Source organism: Petaurus breviceps, unplaced genomic scaffold, assembly GCF_028583685.1.
Source record: "Petaurus breviceps papuanus isolate PSGF00001 unplaced genomic scaffold, PetGlider_PUasm1.0 37, whole genome shotgun sequence".
NCBI lineage: Eukaryota > Metazoa > Chordata > Mammalia > Diprotodontia > Petauridae > Petaurus > Petaurus breviceps.
In genome coordinates, this window is record NW_027186296.1 from 72,747,979 (window position 1) to 72,769,946 (window position 21,968).

The window sequence follows — 21,968 nt, forward strand, 5'->3', positions numbered from 1 at the left end:
GTCAATAGACATTTATTAAGCACCTATTATGGGCTGTACTGTGCTAAGTGCTGGGGATGCAAATGTGAAGAAAGAAACTCAATCCCTGCCCTCTTGGAGTTCACGGTATAGCATGGAAGACCTCACACAAAAGGAAGCTGTAAAAGTGAAGGGGGAAGGGACTTGAGGAAGGGACTTGATGGAAAAGTCCCAAAGTACAGCAGCCAGGTGGGAAAGGAGATGTGTATGCTGAGGTGCTCCTTCAATGGGGTTTTGGGGTTCTTGACTCCAGGACAGGGACTGAACTTGTGATTTCACTGGAACAGGGAAGTGACAAGTGAAGAAACTCTAGCAATGAAGGTCATCACCTTCTCTACCACTTACATTCTTGGAAAGTTGAGTAACTTGTCCAATTTCACACAGCCACTTTGTCAGCAGCAGAACTTGAACCCACATCTTACTGGCTTTAAAACCAGTTCTTTATCTTCTACACCATGCTGTCTTCCAGAGGACCTGCATTTAAGTCTCACTATGAGTTTTTACTACGTATGACCTTGGGCAAGCATAACCTGGTTGGGCCTGAGTGTCCTCATCTGTAAAACCGGGGTGGGATAAGAGGGCAGGCTGGTGGTGGTTTTGGTGAGCTAGATGACCTTTGCAGTCCCTTCCCTCTGTAAATCTACAATCCTCTGTACGCCCTCAATCCTCTGGGGACATAATCCAATTTTAAAGCATATTTCTCATTATCTCTCTTGGACAAGAGGCAGGGAATTGAGAGTAATAAGGTGACCAAATTTCATGAGTTCCTAATAAAGCCAGAAGCATGGCCTGCAGCAGCTTTACGGCTATATGGGAGCTTGATGCCAGTACCTTCAGAAATGAACAGGGCTGGCACTCCTTGTACAAATGGGATACTAACAGAAGTTTTCAGATATTGCAAGGGTAGGGGTTGTTTAAGCCTGTGTGTCTCACACGGACCCAGTTCCAACACAAGCTGTGCCAGCAAAAGAATGAAATTTGGACCCAGTACTTGAACAGCTTTTTATAGAAACTGTTAATGACAGCAGATAACCAAGCTCGGGCCAATCATCCAGCCTTTCCTCAGACAAAATTGCTACAGAAGCCAATTATTTATCTGTCATCCTCCTTAAAGTCTATCTAAAAATGTGGCCTCTAAATCGACCACATCATGAAATTGAAATTTAAAAATACTGCACCAATCAGAAATCAAAACAAAGGCGACACGATGAGGTTCCTCTTAATAAACACTGGTTCTGTTCTACACAAGTTCCTTGCTGCAGGTGCGGGATGGCAGAAGCTCCAGACAGTTGTGGCTTGGCATCTGAGAAGTATAATCCCGCTCGTCTCCTTGCTGCAGCCACAGAATGCTGGTCCGGACTATAATGGGTAGGTTTGTACTGCCAAAAGGCTCGAATTTGTGTTGGGGGTTTTTTTCCACCCCCTTAGGAGCGAGGGCAATGGTGGAATCGAGTTAGTTGCTGGAGATGTCTTTTACAAGCCTAGGTCTATGAAGGCCAGATGGCCTAAGAACTTCAAAGGGGGTGAAAAACAACTCATTGTGGGTTTGCAGATTTCCAGACCAATAGGTCAACTGGTTGAGAAGCCAAGAGAGTGCTTGCTCCCTTGCAGTTTGGAGGAACGGTTGGCAATAGGCCATTAAAAGAAGGAAGACATTTCAATGTTGGATGCCTATACCGGGGTGTGCCCCAGACGGAGGACTAATCACAAGCCCTAGGAAAAAAAAAAAGCGTGGTCTTCATTCTATGACTAAGCACAGCCACCATCATTTTCATAGTTCCCACTGGTTGTTCAGGTCACATCTAAGCATAATACTAAGATTCAAGCCAGAAATGGATGCTCTTACTTACCTTTTGCTGGACACCTAATGGTGATGTTGGCTCCCGCTCTTGCCTTGGCAGTGCCACCAACAATTACCGTCAGACGGCCATGATCCAATTCTGTGAAATTTCTTGCAACAGTCAAGATGACAGGCACCTCTTAATTAAAAAGAAATACAGAGCTGGGTTAGGTTAGAGTCTCTTTTTTTCCCTTTTCTCCAGATAGCTAACAAGGCAATGACCAAAGGTGGCAGGCAGATGGATATGGATTAAACATGCACAGCAAAGTTTTAGTTACTGCAATTTTGGCACTGAAGTTTAATTGGCGATCGGGAGAGGGAGTGATCAGGATGTCTGGGCCTGTAATTCCACTGAAATATGAGCAAACTGTACCAATGCATGTGAGAAACTGTTCCACAGTCTACAGTCTTAGAGAGCTGCCTGAGGCACCAAAAGGTTATGGGACAGCCAGTTTGTGTCAGAGGTAATGCCTGAACCCAGGTGCTGCTCATATATCAAGCATAAGTAGAGAACAAAGGTAATCTTTCTACTTTTCTACTTTTTTCCCCTAATGTCTACTTTTACAATGTATAGATTACCATAAATACCAAGGAAAATATAATTTTTGGACTCACAGGTTTGAGCAGTGTGGCTGATTAGTCGATAAGCATTTATTAAGTCCCTACTATGTGCCAAGCCCTGGGGATATAAAAAAGGGCAAAACTATACCCCCAAAAACCCCAATACTGGAATAGACTGTCAATCAGAAGATTTGTGTTCTAATCCTGACCTAGCACAGTGTCTCCAGTGTTTAGCAATTCCAGGCACACAACAGGAGCTCAATAAATGTCAGCTGACTGGCTGATTATACCATGAATCATCTGAAATGAACAGAATTCTTCATCTCTCTAGGCTTCAGTTTCCTCATCTGAAAAATGAGAATGCTGGAAAGGCCCTGAGTCTATGCCATATCAATTAATCAATCAATAAACAAGCATTTATCAAATATTTGGTCAGGAACTGTGCTAGGTATTGGGAATATAAAGACAAAAATGACATATTCCTAACCATTAGAGAGCTTCTATTATAAAAAAAGAGAAAGATATCACATACACATATTAGTGCATACAAAATATAGACAAATTAACATATATGAGAATTAACTGAAGGAACTAAGGATATTTAATCTAGAGAAGGGAAGGCTCAGGGAGGGACATGATATAGATTTCTGAGGATTTGAAGGAGATATGGAAATGTATTAGATTTATTCTGTTTGGCCCCAAGAACCAAGAGACATAGGTGGAAGTTGTAAGGAATCATATTTAGGCTTCACATAAGGAAAAACTTCCTAAGATTTAGCCTCCTGATGTCATGGGTCACTCTGCCCCCTGGAGTTTTTCTAGAAAAAGTTGAATGACTATCTATTGGGAGTTTTATAGCAGAGATTCTTTTCCATAGATGAGTTGGACCAGATGACCTCTGAGGTCCCTTTTGGTCTAAAATTCAGGGATTCTGTGAGGAGACTTAATTTTCTCATTTAGATTTATTTTTAGATTATTAGATTTATTATTAACGATCTCATTCTAGATTTAAGATTCTACAATCATCTGTGCTATCTGAACTTGCTAAGGCCCATGCATCTTAAGTTCATTTAATACAAATTTCAATTCAGATTAAAGAGTTGCTCTTGAAATAACTTATAATACTAAGAACTCATTTAAACCATAGAAACTCTTAAAATGGAAAGTGGATGTCAATTGGCCAACTCTAACATAGCTCTCCAATAGCAAAGTTATATGTAGCTATGACCCATAAAACTGTTTAATGTAATAAAAAAATGGCCAACAATGGTGAAATGAAATTAAAAGTTAGTATCTGATTATTCTGAAACAAGTGTCTGCATAACAGAGTAAGTGGAAAAATTCAATACTAGAAAAAATATTTCAAGTTTGGAAAGAATAAAGAATGTGTTGGTCAGTGACAACTCTGGCTGCACACTAACATTTCCTGCCTAAAGAAAAATGCTCCCCTAGGGCTGGTGACAGGCAAAAAGCCAAGTACCACAAAGCAAATAAGGCTCCCCTCCCAAGGCCAGTCTAGACCCACCACATGGCACCTTCAGAAAACAGGAAGGGACAAGTGGGTAGGAATGTGCCGATGAAGATGGGCAATTCATTCTGAGAAATCTAAAAGATATCTGAATACCCAGGGCTAGGAGAAAAAAATGAATCAGTAAACTATGACTTGGGGACCAAATTCTGTCAGTCATTTGTTTTTCATAAACTAAGAATGTTTTTATACTCTTAAATATTTTATTTATATATGATATTGATATGTAATATATAGATATACGATAGTTTTATTGATAGCTAATGGTCCAGGGGTTAGATTATTAACATGGGGTCTATGAACTAATATATACATATATATTTGACTATCTGTATTTCAACATAATTGGTTTCCTTTGTAATCCTACGTATTTTATTTTATGCATTGAAGAATATGATTCTGAGAAGGGGTCCATAGGCTTCACCATATTACCAAAGGGATCCATGATACAAGCAAGGTTAAGAATCCCTGACCTGTGGGAACAGCCCAGATAAACTACCAGCTCAAATAATGAGGTAGGGTAGCAGGTGCCAGGATAGCTGCTTTAGCTTTGGCTAAGAGAAAGTAAGCTGAGGCAACAACCCCTCACTTAGAGGTACAAGAAAAACAAAGGACTCACTGAAGGTCTTCCCACAGGGCCTTGATGACCAAATGACAAATGCTGAAAGTCAGGTTCCTGGTGAGTTTGGCACTTCCAGGAAACACCCCAGAGATCTGGCTTTGGCCTTGGACCATTTAACGATTTTTATCAGTGACTTGGATCATAGTACAGCTGGTGTACTTATTTAATTTGCAGGTGACAGAAAGCCAGCTAACAAATCGTTATGACAGAGTTTGGAGCCAAAAAAATCTTGTGAGGATAGAACACTGGGCCAACTATGATTAGATGAAATTTAATAGGGATAGACTTAAAGTTTTACCTTCAGTTAAGAAAGTCAGTCTCACAAGCACAAGACCAGGGAAACATAGCTAAACATCAGTTTGTGATGGGGGAAAAGATCTGGGAGTGTTAGTGGCCATCAGTGGAGATGGTTACTTTAATCTTGGGCAGTATTAGAGGAGCTATGGGGTCTAGGACTCAGGGAGGGGGTCTGTCCTGATCGGTGTGTATGTTGAATAGTGTCCCTTTCTCTATTTGAGAAAAGACATTGGTAAGCTGGAATGCATCTAAGGGAAGGTGAATAGGATAATTTAAGTGTATTGGGATCATGACATATTGGTTAAAGATATCTAAGCTGGGGAAGGAGGGAATGGAAGAGGGAATAGTTTAGTTCAGGGGTGGGGAACCTGCAGCCTTGAGGCTGCATGTGACCCTCTAAGTCTTCAAGTGTGACCCTTTGAGTGAATCCAAATTTCACAGAACAAAACTTTGGATTCAGTCAAAGGGCCTCCCTTGAGGACCTAGATTGTCACATGTGACCTCGAGGCCACAGGTTCCCCACCCCTGGTTTAGTCTAATACTAAACAAGAATTTTATTATTATGTCTATATATTATGTTATTATACATGTATTCTTATATTATATATTAAAATTCTAAACAAGGATTTTTTCTTAGTTCTAGAGGGTAGAGCTAGTTAGATGTAGGGGAGAACTTCCTAACAATTTGGGCTATCCCAAAGTAAAATGGGCTACTTTGAAACAGAATTGGTTCCTTTCCATTGGACATTTTTAACTAAAGGCTATATTATCACTTGTTGGGTATGTACTGAGAATTTTTATTCAGGTATAGGTTGGGCTTCTAGTCCAACTTTTGAACTCTAGGATTCTGTTCAGGTACATACAATTTGGACTAGATAGCCTTATGTTCTTTTCCACTTCTAGGGTTTTATAATTCCAGGTACCCAGGAAAGAAAGAAACCATATTTTTTTCCTGTAAGATACTTTTTTCTTTTTTTTTTTACATTTGATTTTTACTTTTTTTTACATTCACAGGTAAACAAACATTTTTGATATTCATCTAAAAATTTTTGTTTCATATTCTTTACTCCCTTCCTTCCCCCTTCTTGAAAAGGCAAGCAATTTGACACAGATTATACATGTGTAGTCATGCAAAATACTTCCATATTAGTCCAAGATACTTTTCTAAAACACACCATGACCCCCAAAGTTATTGCCAATAGAAGCAGACCCCTCAAGAAAGCCCTTAGGCTTATTAAAAACAATCTAATCTGAGGACATGATCAATGAAGATAAAATCCAGCAGAACTGGTAAGACATCAGGGTGGGAAGTTTAACATCTTAGAACTTTAGCACAGAAAGAAGCCTTTGAGAACACTAGACCAATTACTTCATCATACAGTTGAGGAACCCAGGCCCACAGAGACGATGTGATTTTCCCAAAGTCAAACAATGGGTGGTGGAGCTCAGATGACTACTCAAGCCATCTCATTCCTAACTATGCCAGTTTGCCAGCTCACTGTTACATATTGTCTTATTCCCTAGGGGAATGTAAATTCTTTGTGGCTAAAAGGCATGTCTCATATTTCTCTTCTATCCCCTACAGTGCTAAGATCAGGGTTGTGTGCTTAGAAGGGCATTCAAAGAATATTTAAAACCATATAATTTTAGAACTGGAAGGGCTTCAGACATCATCTAATCCAATGTCTTCCTTTTACATTTGAAGAAACTGAGACCCGGAGAGACAAAGAGATTTGCGCCAAGTCATAGAGCTCATTAACTCCACAACCAGAAGCAGAACCAAAGTTCTTGACTCCAAAGACGATGTTCTTTCTCCTTTACCATTGTGCTTCTCGACTTATTACACTTGGCTATGACCTTTCCCCAAAGAGCAATTGTGCAAATATTTCCCACCCTCCCACCCACCCTGGAATCCCTACATCTGATTTTCACTTGTGGTTTGGAGAAGCAGTAACAGAAACCACTGCTGGTGCTGGTGGTAATTCCTTTCATCTCTGCATGCTTGAAATAAGAAAGCCTTTAACAAAACAGCTCTCCCCTCTGTGATTTCACTAGTACAATGAATTCCCGGAGTGGAGACTTCACCTACCAATGCAATTCTCCAGTAATTTATAGTTTTAGAGAGTTGGCTATAGAAACTGATGGGCTGAATGTGTCAAAGAGTTACTTTGTGAGAGGTGGGGTGGAAACTCAGGTCTTACTGACTCCAAAGGTAGGCAACTATTTGATAAAGCAATAAAGTTTTAGAATATTCCCTTAAAATACTTCTACTTAAAATAAGACAGCTTCCACTCCCCTTCCCTGAATGTTTATGTACAGTGCATGTGTTCGCGCAAAACAATAACAGTCAGCATTTATATGGTGTTTTAGCTAGGTGGCACAGTGGATAGAGATCTGGACCTGGAGTCAGAAAGATCTGAGTTCAAACCTGGCCTCAGATACTTGCTAGCTGTGTGACCCTGGGCAAGTCATCCACCTCTGTTGACCTCAGTTTCCTCATCTGTAAAATGAGCTGGAGAGGAAATAGCAAACCACTCCAGCATCTTTGCCAAGAAAAACACAAATGGAGTCACAAAGAGTTGGACACATCTGACCACTACCACCAACAAAAACACTTTATAATCTCATTTTATCTTTATGATAACCCTGGGAGGTAGGGGCAATTATTACCCCCATTTTACAGTTGAGGAAATAGGCAGAAAGGTTAAATGACTTGCCTGGTGTCACACAGCTAGTAAGTATCTGGGGCCAGATTTGAATTCAGGTCTTTCTGACTCTGGGACCAGTCATTGCTCTATTCATTTTACCACCCAGCTGCCTCATATGATTTGATTTATGAAATCATAAAACATCTATACAGCCATATTAAGTTCAAGCTTCTCTGAAGTGTTTTTAATGAGACAGACAGGTATGTATCATGGTATTAAAATAAAAGACAAGTCTTAAAAATATCCCCTTCTTTGACTTAGTAGGACTTTAAATATGAATAGTCACTAATGTAGAAAATAAATATCCACAATTAGGATAAAGGCTACTTTAGAGACCACCTTTGAGCACAGCCATGTTAAACAACTCTAATGATTTCATATTTCCACAGAAAGCAAGATATGGAATTAGTTGTAAAAGGAAAAAAAAATTCTAAATTCTTCACTAGCCATTACCTGCATACAGCACTGAGGAAGTTTTTGTTTCTGAATCAAGATGATTAATCACAGTACATCCATATACACCTTGTTCTTCCCTTGTAGGATTCCGAATTTGTACTTTTCTGGAGCCATCCAGTATTATTCTGTAGAACAGTAAGAAACATGGTGTGTTCACTCAATAAATATATTTACTAAGGAAAGCCATACATACCATTTAAGAATGTGGTGCTATGAAATTTTAAAGCTAATAAAAGAGCTATGACCAGGAATTTTTGTGTCTGTTGCAAGTACCACTAACTGTGATAAAAGAAATGGTACCATGTGGTGAGAGACAAAATGCCCCTGGGATACCAGTGTGAGAACCACTGCTGGAAGGTGAGGAAGGAGTTTACTCCAGTCCTCCATCTGGTAGCTTAATATTTTAATTAACTTTTGTTTCTAATTAGGTGCTTGTCATCACCCTCTAAATTTGGTACCCTGGAGCAAAGCCCTATTTACTCTACTTTCCTTATGACTCTGAGAAAAGTCCTCAAGTGATTACCTTGTCTATGGTCCCTGGCTGAACCTCCCCTTCCTTTCCTTATAGTTATAGGATCATAGGCTTTTTAAAACTCTAAGGGGCCTAAGAAATCCTCCACCTGCCATTTGTCATCTGTTTCCAGACAAATAATTTAACTTTTTCTGGGCTTGTTTTCTCACCTGAAAAAAATTAGGTAGACTAGATGACTTTTAAGGCTCCCTTCCAATTTTAAATCTCTGATCTAATTCAGTTCCATTATTTTATCACTGATGAAATGGAGTCTCATAAAGGTGAAATGACTTGCCCAGGGCCACAGAGAAAGCAAGTACCAGAACCAATGGGATCAATATTTTGGTTTGCTGACATCACAGGAGGGCAATCCAATATGGCAGGAGCATTCCTTACTTCTTTTTGACATTGTAAAAATACCAGTAGAATGCATAGGCTATCTGTCTATTGGCTATCCTTTACTTTGGCCATGTCAGCAGATTGTCTTTTTAAGTCATACATTTATTTGATGGCTCTATTTCTCCTTCACTCCATCTTTATAATGGGTTTAGTCTACTGATGCCTACAATGTGCATTTCCATTACTCTTTGTGTAATCCTCAACTTAAATTCTTCATCAAATGTAGTCTTCCATAACTTATAGCCATATAACAATACCAGAAGATTACTAACATTTAAAAGGTGATTCTTTAATTCTGGGAGGAGCTTGTGGTCAAGAGAAGAGTTCTGAAATTCCTTAAAGGTAATCCAGTCCACTTTCCTGCTCCTGTTAAATTTTGGGCTCAACACATCATCGACATTCAATGTCTGAACAAGTTATAAGTGCACCTTTCACTATGTCTAGGTTTTCTGGTGCAACTGCATCTCAGTCTCAGTGACAAACATTCTTTATCAAGTTGATATATTCTAGTCAAACTCATTTGAGTAATTATGGACCTCATTTTGGGGTCCAAATAAATGTAGTTTCAATGTTCCTTAATTCAATTAATTCAACATCAAATATGAAACATCTTAAGAATCTCATTATCTTAAGGGAATGTGTCCCTGACTTGGCCTCTGTAGAGTTTTTTAATAAGAGTAGCAAACACCTTTGGCTATCATGTTTCCTTTTAAATGGTTCAGTTGATATTTTGGTCAAAAGGTATTCAAAGAATGTCAGCCCTGTTGTTATGATGATCTTCCATCTAAAACAAGATGGAAGATCAGACTTTTTTTTTTTTATCCCTTAAGCCTCTCAAACTTATCAAAAATAGGACAAGTTCTAAAATGATTTTAGCTCTCTCCACAGTCTAGGACACCAAGAACCCTAACTGATGAACTAACAACAGAGAAGGTTAATCCTTAACATTTAACATGTTCACTCACCATCCCATTTCCTACTACCCATTGAGTTCCTAGTGCAGGGTTACACAAGCTTACCCATGAGTTTGCAAATGAACTCATTTTAACTGTGAAAAATCAAAAAGCAGCTTTCTTGGACTAGGATAGCAGTTCTGTGCTACAAAACAGAAAACTGAGAAACAAAAAAAGGGCAATGGGGCAGCACTCCTATGGCTGCATGGCACCATATTAAGTTTGAGGGAAAGAGCCCAGTATCCACGTGGGGTCAGTTCTCTCCACTTTCCCCCTCCCCCAAAGTTATCTGGGGCAGAGACTAAGGCTAGTGAGATGTGAATTGCCCATCATGGAATGAGAAAGAGATGACTTTGAGATCTAGTGCCCACAAAAACTGTCATCAAAGAAGAAAAAAATGAGTGAAATTATAAAAAATCTCAAGAGATTAAATGAAAGACTTTGAACATAAGAAGATAATCCAATAGGGAAGACATTAAAAACAAAAGGGAACAAGGCCTCCACATCAGTTTAAAAAGTTCAGATTTCTGCAAAAAAATATTTTAAGACAAAGGAAAATGAATCAACACTTGATGAGGTAGAGGACCCTGTGTATTCCCAAGAAATCATGGATATTTCTGAATGGTTTAAAAGAGAAATGAGAATTACAAAAGCAGAATTTATGGATTACACAGCAGAAATAATTGGCAGACTAAAAAGACCGGAATCTACAGTGTCAAGTTTCACCAAAAAAACTAGAGAGAATAAGTCATTTGGAATGCAAACATACAAAAGAGAAGGGCAATCTGGAAAAAGAGAAGCAAATAGTTCTGTTGTTAACATTTTTCATGGAATTTGTGCATTATTTTAGCATATGCATGAGAGATGTGTTGGAGGGAAAATTTTAAGGCAGCATTTTGCTCTAATGAATCAAATGTGTTTTTGGAGTTAATGAGTGATAAGTGTGGTGGTATCTTCTATTCTCTAATTCTTCAATCAACTGTAATGTGGCAATATATAGTCTGCTGTAGAATATCCTTTTAAAACCTGTATATTCTCTTCTAATACTTTCATCAAGGATGCTGTAAAAATGTGTGCAAATTATTCTCAAAAAATTATATGATGGGAAGCTGACATACAGATTTATAATTGATATTCTCCATATTATCTTTTTTTAGAACTAAGGTCTTAATGTTTTTCTAAATATTTTGGTGTCTTCCTCTTCAGATACCTTGAGAAATTATCCCTCAATTATCATCAAGACTGTTGCCTCCAGAATGTACCTCCTTCCTGTTATATTTGGTTTAGTTCAATTGCTTTTCCTACCATTGTTTATTGTTCTCAAGGCCATTTACAATTGCTCTATAAACTCATTTGGGATTGTTGGAATTCAAATGAATGGTTTCACTTTGTGGTGAATAGAATTTGTTCTAAAACTATTTAAACATCTTTTCCACTTTTTATCAGTTTGTTTTCTGCTTTCCAATTTCATCCTTAAATATCCTTGAGATGACTTTAGGTAGGGGGTATCTCTCACCAAACTTTTTTTTAAGTAATATTTTTCTCCAATTCCATACAAAAACAAATTTTTTTAAAATTTGAGTTCAAAATTTTCTTCCTTTCTCCCCAAACTTTCTTTAAACTTCTTTTCCCCTCCAACATCATTCTCCATAAGCCACACTGCTTCTTACTGGGTCATCTCACCAACTTACTGGAACTGCTTTTTCTAAGGTCACCAGTGACTTTCTGGCTCCCAAATCCAATAACCTTTCTCGATATCTGTGCCATTTGAAACTCAATTAGCCCTTGCTTCTTGAAAATTCTCTCCTTCCCTATTACCCTAACACTATTTTCTAGATTCTTCTTTTCCTCCGACAGATCCATCTGTGAAAACTACATTGATTCCTCTCCTTCTCCTACCCTTTAAACAGAGGTATTCTCTAAAGTTCTGTCCTTTGTCCTTTTTTCCTCTTAAGTTCATACTCTTCTTTGGTAAATTTTGAAATAAAAGATAAAATATATCTTTTAAATGTATGATGTTTTTTCAGACCACACTCACCTCCAAATATCATTCCCATCCTTTTCCTTATAAAACAACAACAAAATTAAACATGCTAAAAATGGTTACAAAAACTGTGTGATACAGTGAATACAAGTAACACCAATAACTAATATTCCACACCTACAGTCTACTCCTTCTCTATAGACTGGAAAGAAATATTTTCCACCAACACTCCTCTGGAGTCAACATTGATCGTGGTTATATATCATTTATATATATCATAAATATATATATAATTTATAACAGTGGTGTAAACTCAAATAGAAACAGATCCCTGCCAGGCCACATACTGACTTAGAAAACCACAAAATTCACACTACCTATGTTTTATTTTATTTTTGTGTATTTTGTTAAACATTGCCCAATTATAATTTAATCTGGTTCTGAAACACTTGGGAGTGTTGTAGCATGTAGTTTGACACCTCTGATATCACTACAGTTACGTTTATTTTCCTCCTAGTTCTAATTGTTTGATCTGTATCAGTTTCATATATTACTATGTTTCTATGAATTTCTCATATCCATCATTCCTCATAGCATAAAAATACCTCATGCCACTAATATCCCATACATTGTTTAGCTATTAATAACAATAACTGACCTTTTTTTTTACACATTAAGGTTTGCAAAATGCTATCAATACAGATACACACATACATGTGCACACACATATAAATTTGATCCTCACAACAACTCTATAGGCATCATCCCCATTTTACAGATGATGAAACAGACTCAGAGATGTTAAACTAGCCCAGTGTCATATAACTAATCTGTGTTTGCTTGAGAGACCACATTTGAGCACAGCCACGTTAAACAACTCTAATGATTTCATATTGCCATAGAAATATATGTCATAGGTAGGATTAGAACAGTCTCTGCTGATTCTAGGTCCCACATTCTTTCCATGACACAACATTGCATTCTCTATTGTGTGCTTGCCAAAGGCATTTGCCACAAAAATGGAACAGCTTCAGAACATCATTTAAGTTCAAGGATTCTCGATGCCCCTATTTAGGAACAACACTATACCAACTACATCAAGCCCTAGAACATTTTAGAGCTTCCTGGAAGAATTTTATAATCACTCAGTAGAGCTTGGCCTAACATAAGGAAAGAGCAAAGACTGTCTATTGCCAGATTACAACATGCAGTAGGATGGCCAACCTATGAACATGTCCATCAGTTTTTATACTTGAAAAGATAGCACATAATGACAATTTGGAGCCAAAGTTGATGAGGAGATGGGAAGAGAAGACAGGATTGCCTTTGGGAAATTACAAAGCTCCCTTAATGATGTAAAGCTTCTCATATATGTTCCCTTCTTTCTATTCACACAGCTACATCTCTGGTCTAGGCCCTCATCACTCTTGCCTGGGCCATTATAACAGCCTTCAACTAATTGCCTTGGAATCTAAATATTAGATGGCTTAAAGTAGAGAGAGACTGGTTTCCCCACCTCTAATCTTTTCCCCTTCTATTTTCTCATTCACTGAGTTGTCAAGGTCATTGAACTAAAGCATAGTTCTGACTATGTGACCTCTGTACTTAATTAGCTCCTTTGGTTCCCTAACATCCTATCCTTCAGGATAAAATATAAATTCCAGCTTGACATTTAAAGCTTTTGTCTTTTTAATAACAATACTCTAAGAGTGTTTCTGTCTGGCAGTGAGACATAGAATAAACAGTCCCAGAAGAACCTCAGAGAAGGAAATGGAGAGATGCACAGTGGATCTAAGTAGGCTGAAACATAATCGATGAGGAACCTTGAAGAAGAATATGAGTAAAAGATGAAAATATACACTGGATTAATTTACAGAATGAATGCAATATGAATAAAAGTGCCTCTTATACTCTAGGGATACTCAAAGTTGAAAGGTCAGAAACCTCTGCCAAGGAAGCCATGTTATAATATGATCACATACGCTACTGTGAATTAATTTAGTAGTGTGAAGATATTCTTTTGATGACAAAGATATTCTTTGTGAAGATATTCTACTGATGCCCTAGAAGCCATGATAGAGAGAAATTAGCCTCAGGGGTTGGTGAAAAAATGAGGGGATGACAAGCTGGCATTGTGGCCAAAATAACTTGGTCAGAGGAGAGCAGAACTACCGTGTTTCCCCGATAATAAGACCTATCCCGAAAATAAGCCCTCCCCTTACTGTGTAAGATTCCTCTAAAATAAGCCCTCCCCCCGAAAATAAGCCCCATTGAGATTGCTACTGTAGTGAAGGTGATCCCCTGCGCTACACGCTACATTACGGAACTCTCTGTATGCACCGTTCCCCCCCCACCAGGTGAAACGCATGCCGCGCTCTGAGCTGCATCCAATCAGAGCTGCAGCAGTGAGCGCTTCATCCTGTTCTTCCCCAGTGATTTGCTTGCTGGCGCCATTGAGAGCAGTGCCGCGGAGGAGAGCTGAGGCAGGACAACATAAAAACCCGGTATGTAAGCGGGAGTGAGGGGGCATGAGGGAGGATAAAAAGGGCATGATGGAGGAAAAAAGAAGAACTCAGGGGGCATGATGGAGTGAAAAGAAGGACTGATGGTCATAATTTTATTATTCTGTCTGTTTTGACCCCCAGACATGAGTACAAAAAGGAAGAGCTATACTGTTGAGTATAAGAAAGCAATTGTAGAGGAGTCACATGGCAAGAATCTTGCAGTTTTCTGTAAAGAAAAACTTTTGGATCTTCGAATGGTCAGAAAATGGAGAGCAGATTATAATAACCTCAATCAACAGGTGGATGAGGGAAAAGGGAAAAAGCGCAGGTCTGGATCAGGTCGGCAGCCCTTATATCCTGACTTGGAGATCCTCATTGGTGAATGGATTGCTGACAGGAGAGCAAAGGCCTTGGTTGTGCGCAGGGCTGATATTCAAGCATTTGCCCTTTCAATGGCACCAGAGTTTGAAATGGTCTCAGAAGGATTCAAAGCATCACAACACTGGTTGGACGGTTTCCTTCAACGGTATGAACTGTCCCTAAGAAGATCAACAACACTGTTTAAGCTGGAAGATGCTGAAGTTATTAAACGTGCACTTGCATTCAAGTCTTTTATTGATAGGATCGACATTTCCAAGTACCAAACCTGCAATATGATTGCTATGGATGAAACTGCAGTGTTTATGGGACAAGGATCTCAAACAACAATTCATCACAGGGCTGCAACGTCAACCTACATTCCCACCACTGGCTATGAAAGTGCACGGGTCACCTGTGTTTTGGCAATTCGTTTGGATGGAAAGAAAGCCACACCTCTAATCATCAGTAAAGGCAAGAAAGATAAGATTAAACGTGTATCTGGCATTTACGTTCTTGAAACCGAAAAAGCCTGGTGTACACAAGCCGTTATAAGAAAGTGGGTTGATTTAATGCTGCCACTTGTTATGCGAGGTAACCAAAGAGGTCTGATAGTCTGGGATTCAGCCAGCACTCACCACGCTAAAGAAATGAAGAACTTCCTTGCAGAGAGAAGAATAGATCAAGTAATGATTCCTGCAGGAATGACTGCCTATCTCCAGACCCTTGATATTGCAATAAACAAGCCACTCAAGGACCATTTGCGCATGGAAGTCAATGACTAAATTGAAAATAGAATGGAAAGAAATCAGCGTGGAAACTTTGTGAAGCCCTGTCTGCAAGAAGTCGTGACTTGGGTGAAGAAGTCATGGGATAAAATTACTGACAGCTGTGTCGCCAAGGCACTACGAGCAGGTTACCTGGACAAGACATATTCATTTAAAGAGAGCTATATTGCTGGACATGACAGATTGGGTCCACTTCTTCTGAAGGAAATGGAGGCACAAGACATCCAGGACGGAATTCAGGGTATGGACACTTATGACGATGTTGTTGAAGAAGATGACATGATCATTATTGAATAAAGGTACATTTTTTTGTTCACATTTACCTGTTTATTAAAATTGCTGTCAATGTTCATTAAAATAAGCCCTCCCCTGAAAATAAGCCCTCTGGTGTTTTTCTTTCCAAAAAAAATAATAAGACTGTCTTATTATCAGGGAAACACGGTATGAGTGAGAAGGGAGAAGAGATCAGCAGCAATCAGAGTGAATAGGTGCTAGAAAGAGAATAAGAGTGGGAGTGTAAGAAAAGAAAGATCAAGGTAAAGATGTGTCCACTAATTGAAGCCCTACAAAGCCTGTACATGAATCTTGATTTAGGGAGCAGGGAGAAAGTGGGTATTTGTACACAGCTGAGATTAGTATAGGGCAGCCCATCCAGTTCAGTCTATAAAGAACACTCTGGGTCTTAGTGTCCTCCCATATAATAATACTAGTTGGGGTGAAGAAATAATAAGAAATGCTGATTTCTTCTGGGCAAGTCAATGGCACACTACTGAGCACCCAAGTCGTGGCAAGATTAAAGAGAATGTATGATGGGGAAAATTGGTAGAAAGAGAGTCCAAGTGAACCCAGAGCTTAAGGAGTAAATTAGAACAAATAAGTCTATAACAGTTTAAACGAATTTCTTTATAAAAATATATATAAAATAACAAAATGTACATGTAAAAATTGGCAATATTATCAACTGTTAATCTGAAAAAAAGGTAGATCCAAGTATTCTTGCCTTCTGACTTTAAAATGTATTATACAGTAATTATTATAAAAATATTGAGAACTAGATTAAAAATAGACATGTGAAGTAGAATAGATATATCAGAAATAGAAACAAATATGTACAAAAGAATGCTGTTTGATAAACTTACAAAAAATAAAAACTTGGGAAAGGATTAATTACTTAATAAATATTGTTTGGAGAAGCTTTATGGTGACATGACAAAAATAAATGTAGGCCCTCATATTACATTAATATACCATAATAAATTCCACTTGGATCATACAATCAAATGTAAAAGCTGAAATATAAAAAGTCAGAAGAAAATGGCATTCATTCCTTTTAATTATAGTAGGAAGATCAATTTTGTCCATCAATCAAACAGGAAAAAATTATGGGGATAAGGTAGATGGATTTGATTATATAAAATGTAGTTCTGCATAATGAAAATGATTCAAGACAAAAAGAAAATTGACAGACTAGAAAAAATATTTGCGGTCAACATATACAAACCTAACATCTATTTATAAAGAAAAAAAATATAAAGGGAAAAGAATACCTGTTCCTCATTGGATAAATGGTCAGAGGATATTAACAGACAATTTACAAAGGAAGATATTCAAGTTATAAAACTTTAAAATATTTTAAATAATCAGAATAATAAAAATGTAAATTAAAAACGTTGAGGTACCATTTTATATTTATCAAACAGGTACTAAAAGTAAATATGATAAAATTCTGAGCTACTGAAGTTGTGGAGAAACAAGTTTGCTCATACATTGCTGGTGGAATTGAAAATTGGTAGGCCCTTTTTGGAAGGTAATTCAGAAATAAGCTACAAGAAGAATACATATAAACAAACCTTCTGTCCCAACAATCCCCTTATCAGGAATAAAAACAGTGTCAGCAAAATCAAAGCTATTTGTTAAAAGCCATGTATTATTTGTGATTGCAAAGAAATAGAAATACTCAACTCAGTGAGAAAACATGATATAGTGGAAAGAATATTAAATGAGTCAGAGGACAAGAATCTGAAATTCTACTACTTTACTACCCATGTAAACTTGGATAAGTGCCACTTATCTTCTCTGGGCCTCAGTTACCCATATGTCAAAGGAAGGAGTTATATTAAAGAGTTTAGAAGTTTGGTTTTTTTTTTATGTAACAGAATATAATACGGCTATTAAAATGATAAATACCTAGAATGTAGGGAAAATTTAAAATTGTAATATATTTGCAACTAAGTATTATAAAATGGATAACCAGATGGCATAGTAGATAGCTGGACCCGGAGTCAGGAAGACTCCTCTTCCTGAGTTCAAATCCTATCTCAGACACTTACTAGCTGTGTGACTCTGGGTAGGTCACTTTACCCTGTTTTCCTCAGTTTCCTCATCTGTAAAATGAGTTGGAGAATGAAATGTCAAACCACTCCAGTATCTTTGCCAAGAAAACCCCAAATGGGGTCATGAAGAGTTGGACATGACTGAAACAAGTGAATAACAAAAGCATAAAATGAACAAAGAATCAAAAGATTGTATACATGCCAGGAAAAAGAAAATCTATATACAAATACATAGGTGAATATATGAAAAGAAGAAAGGAAAACAGAGGGAATATCAAACCTATAATTTTTATACTGAAATAAAATTTTTAAATAAGTTGCAAATGTATGTTTAGCTATTTTTGTTTGTTTTAAAATTAAATTTTATTTTTAATCTTATTTATTATTTTATTAGTATTATTATATTAACAAAATTATACCATCTGATATAACAATTAAAGGTTGAATACATGAGCTTTAAAGTAATCACTGTGCACAGAATTCAAGCACCTTGCATAGTATTTGGTCCCTTGGTGAATGCTTACTGGATGATTGTTAAGTGTGATTCCTTTTTGTGATCTTTTGCTTATTTCACTGTTTTTCCTTCCTAATATCTAACCTAATAGCTCACATTTATATAGCACCTAAGTGTGGTAAGAGAATCTGGGGCTCAGGCTTCTTGTTGCCACTGTGAGAAGAGAAAAACTGTGATGTGAAACAAACTCTGGTTCATTCTTGTCATCACTATGAGTAGAGGAGGCTCTTGCCCAATCTCAATTTTGAGCTTCCAGACATTGCTCCTGGATGCTTGAAGGTCAAGAAACCTACAGAATAAAAGTTGGGAAAGAAGCTACAGCTCATGCTTTGACTAGCTTGGCAGGTGAACCTATCTTTCCCCTTTTGTTACTTGTTTCTGGACATGTACACTCTTATCTTCCTTTCCTGATTTCTGTAAAATTCCATTTTTCTATGTTGTATACATATTCCCGTTCTAAAGCTGCTGAAACTGATGATGCTCTGAGCTTTCTGTCTTTTTATTATTATGAGGTCAAAGGTCAGTCTATCAATTTTTTTTCAATCATCTCTCATAGGTCAAAGGTCAGTGTACCAATTTTCAATTCATCCTTTGGTATGTGAGTACAAAGGAAAGCATAGGAGATGAGCCTGTGCTCCAAGCATAATAAAACTCTGCAGATAACTATCTTGGTGACTGATAGCAGTACATAATTAATGGGCTCCTCTAATGAGAATGTAAATTTAAGATCTTCCCTGCCCCTAGGCCCTTTGATAGGCTTAAGTAACTGGAGCCTGTGGCAGGAGCCTTGTTTTTCAGGAGATACTTTTTTATTTGGCAGTGGGTCAAGAGGGTTGTGACATTCTCCGAGCCAGGAGAAGGCTATATAAACCCTGATGTGAGGCTTTGCTTTGGGGCTCACTTTGAGAAGTGTTGTGTGATTTCACCAGATGAGACTCTGGGCAGCTGTTGAGAGCCCCCGGCTTTGAAAACCCAGATGTTGGTGCTTCCCTCTCTGGTAACTGTGACTAGGTATGGATGTAATGGTCAGATAGTTGGAGGCCTGTCTGCTTGAAATGTTTCTCTGTCTTGTAACTTCTGTCTGTTTACTCAGTTCAGGGTGCTGACTTTTTCCCCTGAACTCGGTAAATGATACGTTTGATTGATTAAAGCAAGATTGTTAACCCATTTTGAGTTGCTTTCCTTTAGAAAAGCAGATCTAAGAACCTGTGTTGGCAGCCACCCTGGGGACACTGGGGTGCTTGCTGCTACAACCTCAGACAACTTTTACCACAAAAGAACAAGTATTAATATCCTCATTTTACAAACAAAGAAATGGAGGCTCTGATGAGGTACTTACCCAGTGCCACACAGCAAATAAATGTCTAAAAAGGGATATGAATTCCAATTCTTTGATTCCACATCCAGTAGTATGTCCATCATATCATATTGACTTGCATCTTATCCTGGACCCAATTTATTTTGGGGTGTCTAGGCTTCTTTTTTCTAAAGTAAATTTTTGGGTTTTCATTTCATTTTTAGCCAAAGAATCCTAGACCATACCTTTCAGTCTTTAATTTGTCTCTGACATGCTACAGGTATGCTTTCTTTTGACCTCAGTCCTTTGACCTTGACCTCAGCAGACCCTTATCAAGTGCCTCAGTGATTTGGTTCCTCTCTCCCTTTGGTTAGATTATTGGTACCTCTATATCTTCATGTGGTTTTTCTCTCTATTATCTCTCCCTCCCCTCCCTTCCACATACCCAAATGCAACTTTGGCCACAGTTGAGGGTAACTGGCTGATGGCCACCTCTACACAAGGTATCTGCTGCCCACCTACTGCCACCATTTAAAAACCTACCAACTCCTACCCACTCATATACTGCAGGCTAATCTTATCTATCTAAATATTCAACCTGTTATTACAAAACATCAGATCCATTCCCATGATCAGGGATAGTAGATAGAATTTCCAGCATCACAGGTTGCTACTTCTCCCTCACTCCAAGTACTCCAAAAATGGAATAATATTAGGAATATCTCTGAAGTACAAAGGATAACTACTCAATCTTTAAAAATCAGGTTTTACAGTAATCAGTTAAGTTCTATAGAGATGTAGAATCACATTAGTTGCTACTTCAGCAAATCTGAGTTCCTAGATGAAAGTCATTTCAATATTTTTTCCCAGTGGTCATATAATTTCTCCCTGGGCACAAGAAGATTTCTTTTTTCATCGTTTATGTTCAGGCAAGCCCATCTTTTCTTTGAAAAAAATTTTTTTTGTCTTTATTAATTTGTTTGTTTACTTTTAGTTTACAAGATTCAGTTCCACAATTTCTTGAGTTTCAAATTTTCTCCCCCTCTCTCCACTCCCTCCCCCGCCCCCGCCATGGCAGCATACAATCAAGTATCAGATCTGCAGATACTTTCACATTAGACTTTAGTCAGGTTATAAAGAAGGATTGTACCGGATGGAATGAACAATGAGAAAGAGGAAACAAAACCAAACAAGAAAAAGAAAGAGAGCAGGTAGTTTGCTTCAATTTGCATTCAAACACTGCTCTAAGTTCTAAGCCCAACTTTTCAAAATAAACGATTAAGGTTGTATCAGAGTGGAGTGAGCAAAGGAAGAAGAAAGAAGAGTCCTGGGATGTGGTAGAAGCTTTTGTCCAATACTTTCACCATCTCACTGGCCAGACAAAAATGGAAAATACCTACGCCAGTACTCTAGTGCAGATTCTTACCACTTCTCTCCTGCACTATTACAAAAGCTTCCTAATTGGTCTGCCTGGCTTTAATCTCTCCTACATCCAATCCATCCCCCACACAGCTGTCAAATTGATACATTTTTTTTTTTTTTGGCTTTTTGGAGGGGGGAAGGTAGGGCAATTGGGGTTAAGTGACCTGCCCAAGGTCACATGGCTAGTTAGTGTTAAGCATCTAAGGCCAGATTTGAACTCAGGTCCTCCTGACTCCAGAGCTGGTGTTCTATTCACTGTACCACCTAGCTGCCCCCCAAATTGATATTCTTTTTTTTTAAGCAATTGGGGTTAAGTAACTTGCTCAATGTTACACGACCAGGTGTTTCTGGGTGGGTGCTAAGTGTCTGAGCCCAGATTTGATTCCCAGGTCATCCCGACACTGGAGCCAGGGCTCTTACTCGCTGTGCTACCTGGCCGCCCCGCAAATTGATATTCTTAAGACACAGATCTGAATATGTCATTTGTCTATACAAAATTTTTCTGTGGCTCCCCGCTGCCTCTTGGATAACTCTTCAGTCTGGTATTTAAAGTTTCCCAGGACATGGTTTCCACCACATTTTTCAAAATCCTATTTTATATACCCTTTCTGCACTCTCTGTTCTAACCAAACAGATTCACCGGCCATGATCCTCTTTTATATCTTTATACTAGTGGTATCCCATGTCTGGAACACACCCCCTCCTTACTCTTTCTCCTAAAGCTCAAGCAACACTTTCTAGACAAGGCTTTTCCTGAGTGAATGTTAAGCACTCTCTTGCTCTTTAAACTACTTTGTATATTTCGAATTTACTTATTTGTATAATTATTATGTCTTCCAGGAAAATGTAGGCACAGGGACTACTTGAGGGAAGAGA

At 38.2% G+C, this 21,968-nt stretch overlaps 1 protein-coding gene across 5 annotated transcripts in view; it reads right to left on the reverse strand.

Annotated features, from left to right (window-relative positions):
* The window catches only part of ADAMTSL3 (ADAMTS like 3), a 567,766-nt gene that overhangs the window by 65,322 nt on the left and 480,476 nt on the right, over positions 1–21,968 (reverse strand). For all 5 annotated transcript variants that reach the window (XM_069098697.1, XM_069098694.1, XM_069098696.1 and 2 more), the window contains exons 22-23: positions 8,028–8,155; positions 1,869–1,997 (exon numbers count right to left, since the gene is read on the reverse strand). In XM_069098697.1, the coding sequence (XP_068954798.1) occupies positions 1,869–1,997; positions 8,028–8,155 (257 nt within the window). The remainder of the gene's footprint in view (positions 1–1,868; positions 1,998–8,027; positions 8,156–21,968) is intronic.